Source organism: Onychomys torridus, chromosome 5 (genome assembly GCF_903995425.1).
Source record: "Onychomys torridus chromosome 5, mOncTor1.1, whole genome shotgun sequence".
NCBI lineage: Eukaryota > Metazoa > Chordata > Mammalia > Rodentia > Cricetidae > Onychomys > Onychomys torridus.
This window is the reverse complement of record NC_050447.1, coordinates 81,956,317-81,971,561: the sequence shown is the minus strand read 5'-3', so window position 1 is coordinate 81,971,561 and position 15,245 is coordinate 81,956,317. Positions and strand designations below refer to the sequence as shown.

At 45.3% G+C, this 15,245-nt stretch overlaps 1 protein-coding gene across 1 annotated transcript; it reads right to left on the bottom strand.

Annotated features, from left to right (window-relative positions):
• Window positions 1-9,728: 9,728 nt before the first annotated feature.
• Window positions 9,729-14,573, bottom strand: Bambi (BMP and activin membrane bound inhibitor). Its single transcript, XM_036188303.1, has 3 exons — window positions 14,220-14,573; window positions 10,931-11,218; window positions 9,729-10,503 (listed from the first exon to the last, which is right to left on the bottom strand). The coding sequence occupies exons 1-3, from the start codon at window positions 14,293-14,295 to the stop codon at window positions 10,085-10,087; spliced, it is 783 nt and encodes a 260-aa protein (XP_036044196.1). The 5' UTR covers window positions 14,296-14,573; the 3' UTR covers window positions 9,729-10,084.
• Window positions 14,574-15,245: the final 672 nt, after the last annotated feature.

Below are 15,245 nucleotides of genomic sequence, written 5' to 3'. Positions count from 1 at the left end.
AGGCCAAAGAAAATTGCCCATTCATGTTTTTTCCCCGGGCCAAGAATTTATGGGATGGATATTCTGAAGAGAGTTATTTTTGTTTTGTTTGTTCTCTTCAGGTGTGCGTGGCTGTGGCGGCTCCACACGAAGCCAGAAGAGCCTAGAAAGAATTGAAGAGCTTTGCTGTGGGCAAGTGGCTTTCCAACAGGCCCCCCCCCTCCCCCCGCCTTTTCTGCACAGTGCTGCTCTGCTACCGAAGCCCCTCCCCCTATCCCCCCCCCACCCGTCCCCTTTCCCACCCTCCCACCCTCCTCCCCCCTCTCTGCCCCACCCCTCCCCGCTTTCCCCAGTGGGAATCCTAGGAACACTAATACACTGCCGGGAGCCATGGAAGAGGAGAGCTCCATAAATCTGCTCCTGAGAAAAGGTCGCTCTCACAATGGGACAAACAAATTCAGCTTTTCAGAGCCACCAGGGACCTTCTTGGGGCAACTTGCATACAAATGCTGGCAAACAACTTCCTGCAGTCAGAGGGGAAGTGAAGCTCGTGGGTTTATTGTCCACCCCCAGTGGTAAACACAATGCAGTCTCTGGAAGGCTTTACCTCACAACGTGCTTCACAATCAAGTGTCAGGATAGGGAAATGACCTTTGACAGCTCAGAATCCCGAGGATGGAGAGCCAATTCTTCCTGTTTAGGAGGCATATGTGAAGATCCCACGCTGGACTAGGCTTAAGGTCAGGTGTGACAAATGCTACACCAGGTTTCACAGGGGGAACATGCTTTCTTATTTCCATAGGGAAAAAGTTTCCACTTTAGTTAGTTACTTGTTTATTTGGGCAGGGATGGCACTATCAGTGAAGACATATTTATTTGCTAGAAAGGTGCTGTACTCCTGTACATACCTCCCGCCACACCTGCGTTTTAAGATATTGCTCTTACCTATGCTTATTTATATTTTTAGTCAACACTACTGAAAACAAGTTGACATTACTATGAGTCAGGGTTAATAGAAGACAGACAGACAGACAAACAGATGATAGAATTTAAGAATACATGAACTGCCATGTGGTGGTGGTGCATACCTTTAATCCCAAAAGCAGGTGATCTCTGTGAGTTCGAGGCCAGCCTGGTCTACAGAGGAAGTTCCAGGACAGCATAGGATACACAGAGAAACTCTGTCTTGAACCCCCCCACCCCCAACCCCACTCCTGTGCCAAAAAAAAGGAGAAGCTGGAGAGGTGGATCAGTGGTTAAGAGCACTGGCTGCTCTTCCAGGGGACCTGGGTTCAATTCCCAGGACCCACATGGCAGCTCACAACTGTCTGTAGCTCCAATTCCAGGGTATCTGGCACCTTCACAGACATACAGACAGGCAAAATACCAATGCACATAAAATAAAAATAGCCGGGCGGTGGTGGCGCATGCCTTTAATCCCAGCACTTGGGAGGCAGAGGCAGGTGGATCTTTGTGAGTTTGAGGCCAGCCTGGTCTACAGAGCACCAAAACTTCACAGAGAAACCCTGTCTTGGAAAACTAAAATAATAACAATAATAAATAAATAAATAATAAAATATAAAATAAAGTAAAATTAAAAAAGAAAAACCAAATGAATAAATGCAAGAAATACAAGAAAATAGAAATAATCTAAAATCAAGAAGTAATGAATCTTCCCCAATGTGCATATATGCATTATTTTTTCAAAAGTTATGTTTGCTTGATCCATGTATGGTGACAAATACCTGTAATCCTAGCACTTGGGAATCTGAGGCTGAAGACCAACTGAGTTATCAAGTGAGACCCTGTCTCAAAAAATAGGCAAAAAAAAAAAAAGAGAGAGAAAGAAAAGCCTCAAAACTTCAAAAACTCAATTATTTAAAGTCATCTATGAAACAAGTACTTTTCTTTAGAAAACACTACATAATAATATAGTAAAGGAAAATGTTAATCCCATAGATGTTCGAAGAAAGGACTCTGACCCAAATCATGGCCAAATTAATTAAGGCATTAATTGGTATACACACGGACTGTCTCTCCCTAAGGTAGGGTTCAAGAGATCAGCATTGGACATGGGTGAGATGAGGGTTTTTATAGCTGAAGAGTAGGGGGTTTCCAAATGAGGGGTTTGGCAGGCAAATAGGTAAGGTTATGGGACCAGAACGTAAGCATAACAAGCTGCTCATAACAACTTCCTCAAACAAAGACATGGTTGCAAGGTGGTCATAATAACCTTTTGAAACAAAAGCATGGTTGTTTCCTGAAATAGTCAGTACAGAAACATTTGTAGTTCACGTTACAGGTGGGGCAAAGCCCAATCCTTGATAATCAGATTTAATCATAAACAGGAATGAATCTAGATTGTCTTTACTATAAGATAACTTTCAAGCCCAAGATGAAGGCAGACTGGTTTATCAAAAACACAGGGTTGGTGTGCAACTGGTTAGTAGAGGACTTACCTAGCATGCATGAGGTACTAGATTTGATCGGAGCACCCTGTAAACCTCCACCATCTATAAACCCAGTACTAGGGAGATGGAGGCAAAAAGATCAGTTCAAATTTAACCTTAGCTACATAACAAGTTCCAGGCCGGCCCAAGCCACCTGGTACCTTGTCTCAACCAAAACATAAAAGTCCAAATAATCATTTGAGTTTTGAAGTAGAAGGTAATTGTTTTAAGTGTATGTGTGTTTTGCCTGCGTGTATGTCTGTGCACCATGTTCAAGCCTAGTGTCGGCAGACATGAGATGCTAACATTACCTGGAACTAAAGTTAAGATGGGTGTGAGACATCATGGGTCACATATGTGCTGGAAATCAAACCTGGATCTTCTGAAAGTAACCAATACTCTTAACTGCTAAGCCACCTGACTTAGTTAAGCTTTCTATTGCTATGAAGAGACACCATGACCATGGTGTGTGCGTGCGTGTGTGTGTGCGTGTGTGTGTGTGTGTGTGTGTGTGTGTGTGTGTGTGTGTGTGTGTGTATTAGAGATAGAACTCAGAGCCTGGAGCATGCAACATTTGGACAGAATTCCATTCAGTTTGCCAACACAAACTTTAACCTGGAAGACAGTAGGTTAGGATGGAGAAACAAAAGGCCAAGGGTAGTGGTTTATATTTATTGATAATATGAATCCAAATGCCTGATGAGAAAACTTCATGATCTGTCTTTCCCCCAATTCTCTCTCTGGGTTTCTAGAAATAAGACAGTGCACATGGTGGCTGGAGGGACAGCTTATGTTGTCTGTGACATCTTCATTTTTAAATTAAGGGTAATAGCATAGTTTCTGATATGTTTACAATATTTTCACATCTTATGTCTGAAAAGTATATACCCTTAATACTTATTTTTAAATTAAGACAGGTTGGCTCACCTTTTCTAAATGAGAGTGGCTACATGACTAATTGGCTAGATAGGGAGTCTAATTGTTGTATCATCTCTCTGCTGACACAGTCATTGGCTGTGTGGCAACTTGCCTCATCCCTCCCTGACTTCTGAAAGGATGACTTTTCTTATGATTTACCTACGTCAGATTTCATTTGCATCATTCTAGAGGGAGCAGCATTTGTTCACTGTCATCTCCACTCACTTGGTAGCCTGCCAGTCTAAAGCAAAATATGGCACCTCTTGATCACAGCTCCTTGCCAGTCAAAGGCCTGTTTGCCTTTTAATCCAAATGAGAAGTAGCCTCTCTTACCAGGGCAACTATGAATTGAGGTCTCTGGCTATCAAAACCACATTCACTCAATTTAGTAAAAATTACTCTAACATGGACATCTAACACACACACACACACACACACACACACACACACACACACACACACACAATGAGAAACTGTTGTTAGAGATGTGGAGGCTTGAGTTCCCTTGAGAGAGTCCAAGGGGGAGAGATAAGGGAGAGAGAGCTTCTTGATTTCTCAAGGACTTAACTACTAAAATAATTTTTGTTTGTAAGATGAGCATCTTCAGAGAGACTTTATATGACACCTCTCAGTTTATTAATTCATCACATCTAACTTAGTCTTTACATGCCTAAAAACAAATCAACTTCCATCAGGCTCCGCCATCTACTTCTGCGCTCCTCTGAATACTGTTCAATGTACGATTTTAGTCTAGGAGCACAAAGCCTACTTGATTAGCACTCTGAGTTGTTCTGCATTCAGTTCTGTGATCAGCTAGTCTTTCCCAAGATCTCCTCCTCAGATTTGGTCCAGAGCAATCTAATCTACCATGTGAAATCGCCCTAGAGGCAGGCCATCTAGCCATTGGCTACTAGGTAGAATGGTTCTCTTGACAGTACTGAGGAATGCCCAAAGCCTCGAGATGCTCTAACAGCAAAGCATTCCACCCCTCCCCCCATGGCTGCTTATCAATCCCTCTCCTACTATCTATAATCCCTTTCCATGTTCACAGAATGGAAAAAGTTTGCAGACACATGCTGATAGACTTCCCTAGCCATAAATATATCTAATTTTTTTTTGTTTTTAAATTAATAGTATCTTATATGTATGAGCATTTTGTCTGTGTACCACATGCATGCCCGGTACCTGTGGAAGCCAAACCAGAGCATTAGATCCCCTGGAACTGGAGTTTCAGATCATTGTGAAGCACCATGTGGGTGCTGAGAATCCAACCCATGTCCTCTGGAAGAGCAGCCAGTGCTCTTAGCCACTGAGCCATCTCTCAAGTTCCTGCTTCCAAATTTCTTAAAAAGAAGATTCATTGGAAAATTGCCTCGCTGCAGGAAATAAATTCCTATCTAGTTAACTCCTTTCCAAATTTCTCAGATGAGAAAAGCAAATCACAGTGCAAGCTGTAATACAATTCATTGTTAGCAGGTCCAGGAGGACATGTTTAGAGTGTAAGCCACACTCTAAATAAAGAGGTGACCAAAATTGGAAGTGGGTGTAAACCGGTATCTTGGATTCTCAGATCAGCCTTTATGAGTCAGCTAATTGATGAACTGGGTACAAGGAATGAGGGTGAGTTGACAGCCCAGTGTTTAATTTTTCAGTTATAACTGTGGCCCAAAGAGCAACACACCAGACTAACACCTTCTCCCAAGAAATTAAATAATCCATCACTTACGAGCCCCTCCTCCATGACATAATTCCAGAAACCAGTACAGCAGCTCCTTGTATTTTGCTGAAAGCACCAATAGGCATGATTTTTGGGGGGAGGAGGGGGGAAGGGGTGGTTCGAAACAGGGTTTCTCTGTGTAGCTTTGGTGCTTGTCCTGGATCTCTCTCTGTAGACCAGGCTGGCCTTGAACTCACAGAGATCCGCCTGGCTCTGCCTCCCAAGTGCTCAGATTAAAGGCATGCACCACCACTGCCCGGCTTCCAATGGGCATGTTTTAACTGATGGCGGTGACTGTGCAAAATGAACCCAGCAGCCAAGTGCTTCTGAGATGTCATCTGCATCTCCCTGACACTAACCACTGTATCTGCAACTCAAAAGGGAAGTGGGTACATGAGACTAAAATGTTCTTCCGGTAGCCGTACAGTTACCCCCAAAGGAAACAATTACAAACCAAAAGACTGAGTAGGCTCGAGAACAGCACACACAGACACAGCACATAGCTACTACAATCCTAAGTGCAGCCTGAAGTTGACTGACAAGCTGCCCACCTCAAATATGCAAATTTGAGACAGTACAACATCAATTAAAAACAATCAACCATGTAAAACAGTCATTCGTTCCCAAGTTTTAGGAAATGCTAGTTGAGATCATCTAGCTCATCTGTGTCTTTTTTTTTTTTTTTTTTTTTTTTTAATTTAGACAAGGTCTCATTATGTAGCCCTAGCTGACATGGAACTCACCGTGTAGACCAAGCTGGCTTTGAACTCACAAAGATCTGCCTGTCTATGCCTCCTAAGAGCTGGGATTAAAGGTGCGTGCCCAGCATTAACAGGCACCTTCCTTTCTTTCTTTCTCTCTCTCTCTCTTTTCCTTTCTTTCTTTCTTTCTCTCTTTTCCTTTCTTTCTTCTCTTTCTTTCCTTCCTTCCTTCCTTCCTTCCTTTCTTTCTTTCTAAGAAACACTTTTTTCTTGGTACTAGAGTTTGAACCCAAAGCCTCAGAAGTATTAGGCAAGTATTCTATTCGATCATTGACACTGACACTTTCGTGTTCTGTTGTGGGTTTTTGTTTATTTGTTTGTTTCAACTTCTTTTCTCTCTTTTTTTTTTTTTTGAATTTTTTATTTTATTTATTTATTTTTTATACTGGGTCTCTCTATGTAGCCCTGGCTGTCTTGGAACTTGTTATGTAGACCAGGTTCAAACTCATGGAGATCCTCCTGCCTCTACTTCCCAAGTGGTGGAATTTTCTGGCAAATTTTATTCTTAGCAGAAATAACGACAGCATCTCCCTGTTACCCATGAGAGATTGCACACAGAACCTGATACCACGTTTTCCCCAGTAATCCTCTGAAGTTTTTGTTATTGTCCCCATTCTCCAGGCAACAAAACGGACCATTCAACGTGTTTCCAGTTTGCTGAAGTTCACACAGCTCTGGAGGTTTCAAGTTATTTAGGCTAGGAGGCACAGAAGAGGACCAATTAGACATTCTAAAGGGGAAAAGCTGTCCTGGCCCCGAGAAGGGCCGTCCTACAGCTTCGATACGAGAAGCCACTGCTTTCAAGCTTTTAGCCTATAATCAACCCATATTGAAACCAGATTTCCGGGCGCTCCGGAGGAGAGCTTTGTGATTTTCTAAAGCAGACATGTTTAGTATTTTAGAAGGTCAAACCCCCTATGGTGCAGTGTTTTTAATAAAATCAGTTGAACAGAAATTAGAGACACACCAGTCAATTTCTAGGAAGCCTCTGAGCTCTCCGAAATAAGAGAGGAAAGAACATGAAAGACAGTAATCATGTACGGATCAATTTCTTTCAAAAGGGGTAGGACTTCAGGGGTAGAGATACAGAAACATCATGACAAACTTGGGCCCATTTGTGTCTGGTTTGAGCAAATTTCCACTTAGAAAGGAAAATTACTTTGGGGAGTACTCAGTGTTGTTTTAAACAGGGCTGTTTTGGGTAGTAGTACAATCTTACACAGCCGCCTCAAAATAGGCAATGAACCTCTAAGAGAAAAGTGAACTAATGAACCAATCATCACACCATTCTTGGATCACCAAAGCAGATAGGCAGCCCTGCCTCCTGCTGTGAGTGCGGTACTCTCACAGGGAAGCCAGAGGCCCGTCTGTACCCAGTGCTCAGTAACCCACAAAGCAGAAAAACCTGTGCTACTTTTCACTGACAGGGCAAGCTGTGGAGAGAGCGGACCCCTAAAGACAAATGTAAACACAGGATTTGCTCTTAGGAAACGGGGTGGGGGTGGGGGGTGGGGGGTATGTCATGTGGCTAGAACTGAGTAGCCAGAAAAGCCAGAGGGGCCATGAATTCCTACCCCACAGAACAGATTGGGGTAGTCTCAGAAAGAACAGGAGGCAGGTCAGCAAACCCAGAACCAAGTTGTGTGCTCAGCTTCGGGTAAGCTTTCACACTGGGCCTTTCTGCAGGACCATGTGCACAGATGGTGGAGTGTTTCAAAGCTCAAGATTTCCTTCGTTGTTTTTTCCTAATGAGCTGCTGAGTTGCTAATTCACTCAAAGTCACTTGAAATTCATGAACAAGGAGCAAATAGAGGAAAATGTGTCTCCGTAGCATTAATAGAAGGGTGACTACTCAAAGCAGTGGTTCTCAACATTCCGCTGCAACCCTTTATAATACAATTGCTGTTGTAGTGACCCCCAACCACAACATTATTTCATTGGTATGCATAACTGTAATTTCACTACTGTTATGAGTCATAATGTAAATATCTGATACGTGACCCCCCCAAGGGGTTGAGACCCACAGGTTGAGAAGCACAGACTTAAAAAAAATAATCACTGACCTAAGCCAGGTATGGCAGCGAGGGACTAAATTCTCAGCACTTGAGAGATTGCGGTAGGATTGTTAATTTGCCCCCCCCCACCCCCAGCTAAAACAGAAGTGTGAGGGAGATGGTTGACCTTGCATGACTTAACAAAGGAAAGAACAATGTATGAGGGGCACCATCTCAACCTCCAAGCAAGTTCCTGCAACCTGAGCAAAAGAGGAGGTTAGGGTGGAAAACTCACCACCTGCCAATACTGATCCATCAATCCTCTTGCCAGGTTTGAAATATGAAGTTCAAGTCTTTGATCCTTTGAAATGGCAAACGTGGGGGGGGGGGGGTAATAAGGCCATAATAGGATGGTGGAGAGTGCACATAAACTTGAGTATTTTCCAAAAAAATTGTCAGGTGTATGTGGCAGAAAGCTGTCAACCTCCAAAATCATAAGGTTGCTGTCATTTATTAAGATAGAAATTTATCCCGGAGCCTAACCTGTTTGGGATCATCATCTGTCAGCAGTAAAATAATCTTGAGTATAAACTGGATGTAGTGGTGTACGCCTTTAATCCTAGCACTTGGGAGGCAAAGGCAGGTGGATCTCTGTGAGTTGGAGGATAGCCTGGTCTACACAGTGAGTTCCAGGACAGCCAGCACTACCATAGTGAGACCCTGTTCTGAGGAGAAAAAAATCTAGGAACTCATTCCTTTGCTAGTCATTTCCACTCAGATTATTCCACACACTTGGCTTACCCTAACTGTCCTAGTGAAAGTATGCAAAGATACAAAAACAATTTCATATTCAAATATGCAGGCTACAGGTTCAATTAAAAAAAAAAAAAAAAAAAGTCAGGCACACAAAAGAATTGAGGGGAAAAAACCCTGGCAAAACTATCTCACACTAATGATAACCAAGACTCATTTGAGGGGAAGTTCCATAAACAAGGTAAAGACAGTCTTACAGGAGGCAAATGTTACTTTCCTGGCTGAAGAGCATGCCCTGCCATGTTCTGTTTAGTTACATTAGTAAAAGGGTCGTTTTGAGGAGGAAACCTAATAGTTGTGTTATTAAAATGTCAATTTAATGACATTCACCACTGAAACCCTCCTTAAGGATGAAAAAGACATTTAGAAACAGATACTGTAAGTATAATCATGTCTAAAGACCAGGAGCATTGCATAATAAAGTTTGGCTAATTTGGGAGACAAAATATTTAATTTGGTTCGAGACAAAATAAACTGTCAAAGTAGACAGTGGTTAACTTGACTGAAGACATTCTTTAGCTGGGGGGAGGGGGCCTAGTTAAAAGGTCCTTGCAGGGAGAGTAGCTGGAACTGATAAAACATCCCTTTTGTCATGCCAACTTCAGGAACTCAAGCCCTATCTGGTCTGGCACAGTAAGTGAAGAAGGCTTAGGGCTTAGTGGCAGAGCGTGCGCTTAGCATGCTGCGACCAGAGACAACCCTTAGCACAAACAAAAAAAGTCCTTAGATGAAAACTAAAACCAGGATCATTCTTGAAAACAATGCAGGTGAGATGCTAGACAACCGTCATTACGCAAAGACAATTAATTACAGGTTTGTACAATGAAGAATGAACAAGATCAAAATGAAGCCAAAACCTGCATCTGTGAGGTCTGAGTAACAGGTCTTCATTCATATAATTAACATGTACTCTCTTACACTTCCAACTCAAATGTTTTGTTGGTTGGTTGGTTTTCTGTGGTGCTAGAGAAAAATCCAACCCAGGGCACCTCATGCACACTAGACAAGTATTTCACCATTGAGGTACACCACCATCAGCCTTCCCCACACCCCAATCTAAGTTTATAATTTAGGAAAGACACCACTAAATTTTCGGACAAAAATATATATATTTTAAAAAATCTTTACAATAAATGAAGATGTAGGAGCTTACAGAGAGCACACTGTTTATTTGTCAGTCATGGCTCCCTGGGATACAAAGAACCCTGGGAAAGTGTGTGCTGAGTCCTCTCTTTGCTTTTTATAACTTTAAAGCAAATTAATCCATTTGACTGTATTTGAGTCTGTGCAAATAATCCTTCAGAAGAAATATCCAAGATTCTCTTTTGCAGAGGTCATTTCATCTCTCCAAGATGTCTAAGTGAGTTAGTTTGTTTCCAGATAAAAGTGCTCCTGTCCAGCAGAACTCAGAAGGCCTTCAAGGGTTCAGTTTATAGTCCAGATACAACTCTGTCATACAAATTCCAGCTTTCCATGACCACTGTACATGCCCCAGTGCACGAGGGAAAGAATCTTCTCATTACTGAGCTCTGCTTGCCTCATTTTGTCACAGGTCAGACAACAGTTCTCCTGCCCACTGACGGGCACCATGCACTCCAAGTCCAACTTGGCCACCTGCCCCTTCTTAGAATGGTGTCCGTGAAAACTGTAGTGCAGACGAGAGAGCATCTGCTGCCGCTGATCCTGCAGTCTCTTGTTCTCACTTCGGAGCATTCGCAGGGCCAACATAATGAGCAAGACTAAGATCAGGCCGCCAGCGATGGGAACTGCTATCACGGCGGCACGGAACCACAGTTCTTTGGAGGAGGTCAGTTCCTGCACCTTAGTGATGAGGTTTCTGCTACTGTCATGCTGGTGCCGGTTTCCTTGTCCTAAAGGAGTATAGAGAAATTGGTCAAATAAACCTCTCCTAGAAGCAAGCATGAACACAGAACCACTCCCGTAGGAAAGCCCATTTTAACAGCAACTTACCAAGCATTTCAAGAAATGACATGTTACAAAAGTACCCAAAGATGCTTACAGATGCATTTGTTTACAGGCTGTCATTACTTGGATGTAATGGCCTTTTAATGTCCTCAACATGTTGAAATCACAGGCAAAGCCTATTATGCAGAGACATCTAATGCTCAGGCAGACATAAAAGGCACTCAGTTAGAGATGGTCTTTGCATCCAGCCATGCCCTCTCTCTGGTGTCTCTAATTACATTAACAACCAAATCAATAGCAGACATACAAAGTCGCTGCTGTCACAGGCCTATAGATCAGACAGGCCCTTGGGTCAGGACAGCTTGGACCCACCTGAGGCTTCGCTCTTGGGAGGAGAGAGGACGTCATGCAGGCCTCGGTAATTGCACATGTCTTCGTGACAGCATTCCAACGTGGGCATGGCGGGGCCAGAGTGGTTTTGGGCCTGTTTGGCTCGGCAGATGTCTGCTGTGCTTGCAAGTGAGTCCAAACAGCCATGAGTGAGTGGAGAATTGGTGTTCTGAGGATCGAGAAGTCTGGAGAAGCAGGCACTCAGCTCAGACTTACACATGTAACCAGTTGCCACACAGTGAGCGGCATCACAGTAGCATCGGATCTCTCCTGCAAACAAAGAAACTACATAAGCATCGGCTGAACCCAGAACTCAAAGGCACTTATTGTAGACTTTCAAGATAAGGGTTTACAACAGCAGCCCACGAGAACAGAAATGCTCCCAAAGCAGGCAGTGTCCTCACTTCCATCGAGCGAACGGTTAGGAATATATGAAACCCAAAAACAGATTTCTGATGAGTTAAGAGTAATGGAAATATGATGTGGATTGAAGTCAAAGAGTCTTTGGTATATTGCCTTTTGTTATAAGGTAGAACCATGTTACTTATGTGTTTTTATGCTACACAACCATACAACATAAAAATGTCAGGCTTTGGGGTTTTGTCTGTATAAATATTTGATCGGAACTACTGAATTGTTTGGCTTCCCAAAGGACTGAGCCAAGTTTTAAGAGCCTGAGCTGACACCTTATAAAGTTATTAACTAGACACACAACAATCTAGAAACTGCACAGGTCAGGTTTTCAAACTATGAAACTGGGCAGCTATCTGCAATCTCTCTAGAAAAGGCAAACTTTGCCTATAAAGATCCTTTCATGCAGAGGCGCTTTTAGTCCGAACATTGTAAAACAGGAACTAGGCAGTTTACAATTAGTGGTTTGCTTGCCAAAGTCAATTTCTTTCAGCCCAAATGGAAAGTCATAAAAGTGGGGGACGTAAAACTGAAGGGCAACTTCACCTCCCCCCAGCTTTACATGTAATTTAACATGTGACCTAAAAGGGGAAACTCAAAACTGAAAATCCTTTGCTGGTTGAAGGAGAAATCCTTAAGGAAACCTCAAATTCTTCTCCAGGAAGTGATTAAAGTTTCCTTTATAACACTCACTTTGTGAGTTGCAAGGCTCTGTTAACATCTAGTCACAATGCAAGATTTCAGACTTGGATGTGGACCTGAAAGTTATCTATCACAAGAAACTGAGATGCCCAATGGGGTGAACACCCATCACTGTTGGCTGCCACAGCTCACGCTACTGTAAACCAAACTAATGCATACGCCTCGTCCCAGGCCCCAATCAGAAGATCTGTCTAGTTATGGAAAACCTCCACTCTGACACTGAACACTGAGAGCTGTGGCTTTTCCAAACCTCCCCCCAGCTCACTTCTCTTCCTCCTCCTTTCTGTGAATGCCTGAGTAAGGTGTCTCATTTAATTATCTGTCCAAATTCCAGGCCACCACATGGTGCGCTCAGTTTTCACCCAGGCTGCTCACACTTCAGCTGGAAGGAAAGCCAGCCACCAGCCCACACTTTGCTATCCCGGTTGTGGGTCCAGGGTCCCTCTCCTGCCTCCTCCACTTCAAGTAAGAACCTTAACCCTGCAGCAATCCTTTTCTGCTTTCCCCTCCTCCTTCCAGGTTCAGCCTATTCTTGCATAAAAGCACACCAGCACACCTAGGTGATAATGACTACATATCCCTGGCCTGACAAATTCTATACAGATTGAAAGTAGAAATAAAACAGATTAAAAGTCTACTTTGCGCCTATTAGCCTCGGATTTGGTGCAGAAAGGGAAAACCAAATACAAGTAAAATGCTGCTCCAGTGTTTATGAGCCTATTTAAAATACTATATTTTCAATGACCTAAAACAGTCTTCATAAAATCTTGACAGGTAACTGGGAAAGTTCTAAGACTTTAAAAGAAAAATTGGAGCCACATTTCAACAAGGAGAATGAACTTTTGTATTACTGTATTAAAACTATATTTCTGTCATTTCTTAAGGTTTCTTCCTGTGGCATGCAAAGGCCAAGAGGGGACTGGTATTTTAAAACAGTGAACAATGCTCTTCTGTTTGCCCCTTTTTAGTTACTGTATGTAGTGATTAAACAGAAATGTCTGCTTCAGTCAAGATGGCTACAGCAGAGGCTGCTGGCTTCTTTTAAATGAAGCTTTTGAAGTCCGCAGCAGTCAGAAATCTCTGATCCCCTAATTATATCATTATCAGGCACATAGTTTCGGTATCTGTGACTTCATGTCAGCCCCAGTCCCTCCCTGTTCTGCCAGCCTTTGAGAGGGCCAGGAGGCTCCCCTCCGCAGGCTGCAAGGGCTGTTATTTAGGGCTAATTACACCCTTCCTTCCAAAATAAATAAATACTGTAGCACCTCATCCTTGCTGGGCTGGCTTATCCTTTAACCTCAGGCCTGCTACATGGCAATTAGAGGAAAGTGTGTTTGGGGGTGAGGGTCAGAGACTAAATAACGCTTCCCATTAAAAAAAAAAAAAAAATGAGTTCGCAGAACAGGAGGTAGAGTCCTGCCTGGTAGGGGTGAGGGGGAGCCTTGAAATCTAGGAGTTAAGAGAATTTCCATCTAAAAGGTGAGCCCTGCTGGAAAGAAAAAAAAAAAGAAAGATTATGTTTTCCCTCCTTTTTCCAGCAGTCTCTGTAAAAATACGGAGTGGGAAAGGGGGCGGATGACAGCACCTACTCCTCCCAGCCGGTTTAGAGCAGAAGACACACTTCAGCAGCCACCGCACAGTCCTACATTCCCAGGAAGACCTCACATCCTCGGTCCACAGATATGCACACTCCGAGACATTCAGACACGCGAATATACACACGGCACTAGCACTCACTCAGAAATAATCAGACGCATGTGCAGATACATTCAGAAGCACAAAAGTCAAGAACACAGACAAGCTCAGCTCAGAAACAGACGTCGGCCAACTTAAGGACACTTGTAAAACACACGCGCAGACATCCAAAAACATACAGAGACACTCAGTGGCACTTTCAGGGTCAGGCACCGAGTAAAACCAACAGAAACTCCCGCCCGGCCCAGTTGGGATCTGCGTTTTCTCAGGACCGTCCCGTCGTGGGATGTGAGCCCAGCGGCATCCGGCCACCTCCTGGCCCCGAAGACTGACCGTCCTTTAACGCGCCAGGCCCGGGGCAGTGAAGAGAAACGCGGCAAAGGCGCAGGCGGGAACCTCGCCACCGCTCACGAAGCCCGACGGCCAGCCCCGCAGTCCCGGCGCTCAGCTCCGCGGCACTCACCTTTGGTGAGCAGCACGGCCATGGCGCAGAGCTCCAGCTGCAGCCAGATGAAGATGTAGCTGGAGTGGCGATCCATTGACGCCCCGCGCCCCCGTCGCTCCGGGGGCCAGGCGCGGCTGCACTACGACTCCCGGGGCGCGCTGCGCACGAGCCCGGGCGCCGTCAGTGGCGGGGCGGGAGCCGGAGCATGGAGCGGGACCAAGACTACGGAGGACACGTTCTCGGCTCCGCACGCTCCCCAGAAGTCCTCCCCTCGCCCCGCCACCCCGTGCACAAGCCGCGAAAAGCGGACGCGCGTAGGACCCACCCGCGGCGAGCAGCTACTGCACCGGCCAGAGAGCCCGCGTCCGCGCCGTAAATAGTGCCGGGCGCCGGGAGACTGCCAAGCGCGGCCCCGCCCTTTGCTCCACCCCCGCTCTCTGATTGGCCGACGCTTGCAGCCCTGCGGCCAGGCAGCAGGGGGCGGGGCCAGACGCGAAGCGGAGCGGACCTGCCTCCCAGCTCGCCCTGGCGCCGACGTCTAGCACTCTACGGACCCGGCCGCAGCGCTCCCCCTAGCGGACGTCTGCTAGTGCAGCCTCGGGGCGCCGCGGAGCCCCGCTTCTAGGTAGCCTCTGGGTTTGCCACGAGACCCTCCTACTGCTCAGTTTCCTGCCAGCGGCCCCCAACACGTGGCTTCGCTTTTGTCCCACATGAACCCTACAAGGGACGCCACACTCTCAGTGGTCATGTACAGGAGTCTCCCAGAGAAAGTAGCTATACCCCAGCTTCGGAGCCCCGGACCTCCCCCGGGCATTGACCATACCCCGGCCACCGAGCCCCGGAGCTCCACAGGGACAATGGCTATGCCACGGCGACCCAGTCTCGGAGACCCCCGGGGATAGTGGCCTTGTCTGGGCCCGGCCCGCCCGCGAGTGGTCGAGGAGAAGTCGAGTGAGAAGCTAGGAAGGGTCAGCCAGGAGCTGGAGTCTGCTCTCTGTCGGCTCCCTGGCTCCCCCGGGCGCATCCGCCCCGAGCCGGCCGCCT

Coding starts and splice junctions, on each gene's coding strand:
- Bambi (XM_036188303.1), bottom strand. CDS start 14,295: ATGGATCGCCACTCCAGCTACATCTTCATCTGGCTGCAGCTGGAGCTC. Junction 11,219..14,219: donor GGCCGTGCTGCTCACCAAAG/GTGAGTGCCGCG, acceptor CTTTGTTTGCAG/GAGAGATCCGATGCTACTGT. Junction 10,504..10,930: donor TCCCAAGAGCGAAGCCTCAG/GTGGGTCCAAGC, acceptor ATACTCCTTTAG/GACAAGGAAACCGGCACCAG.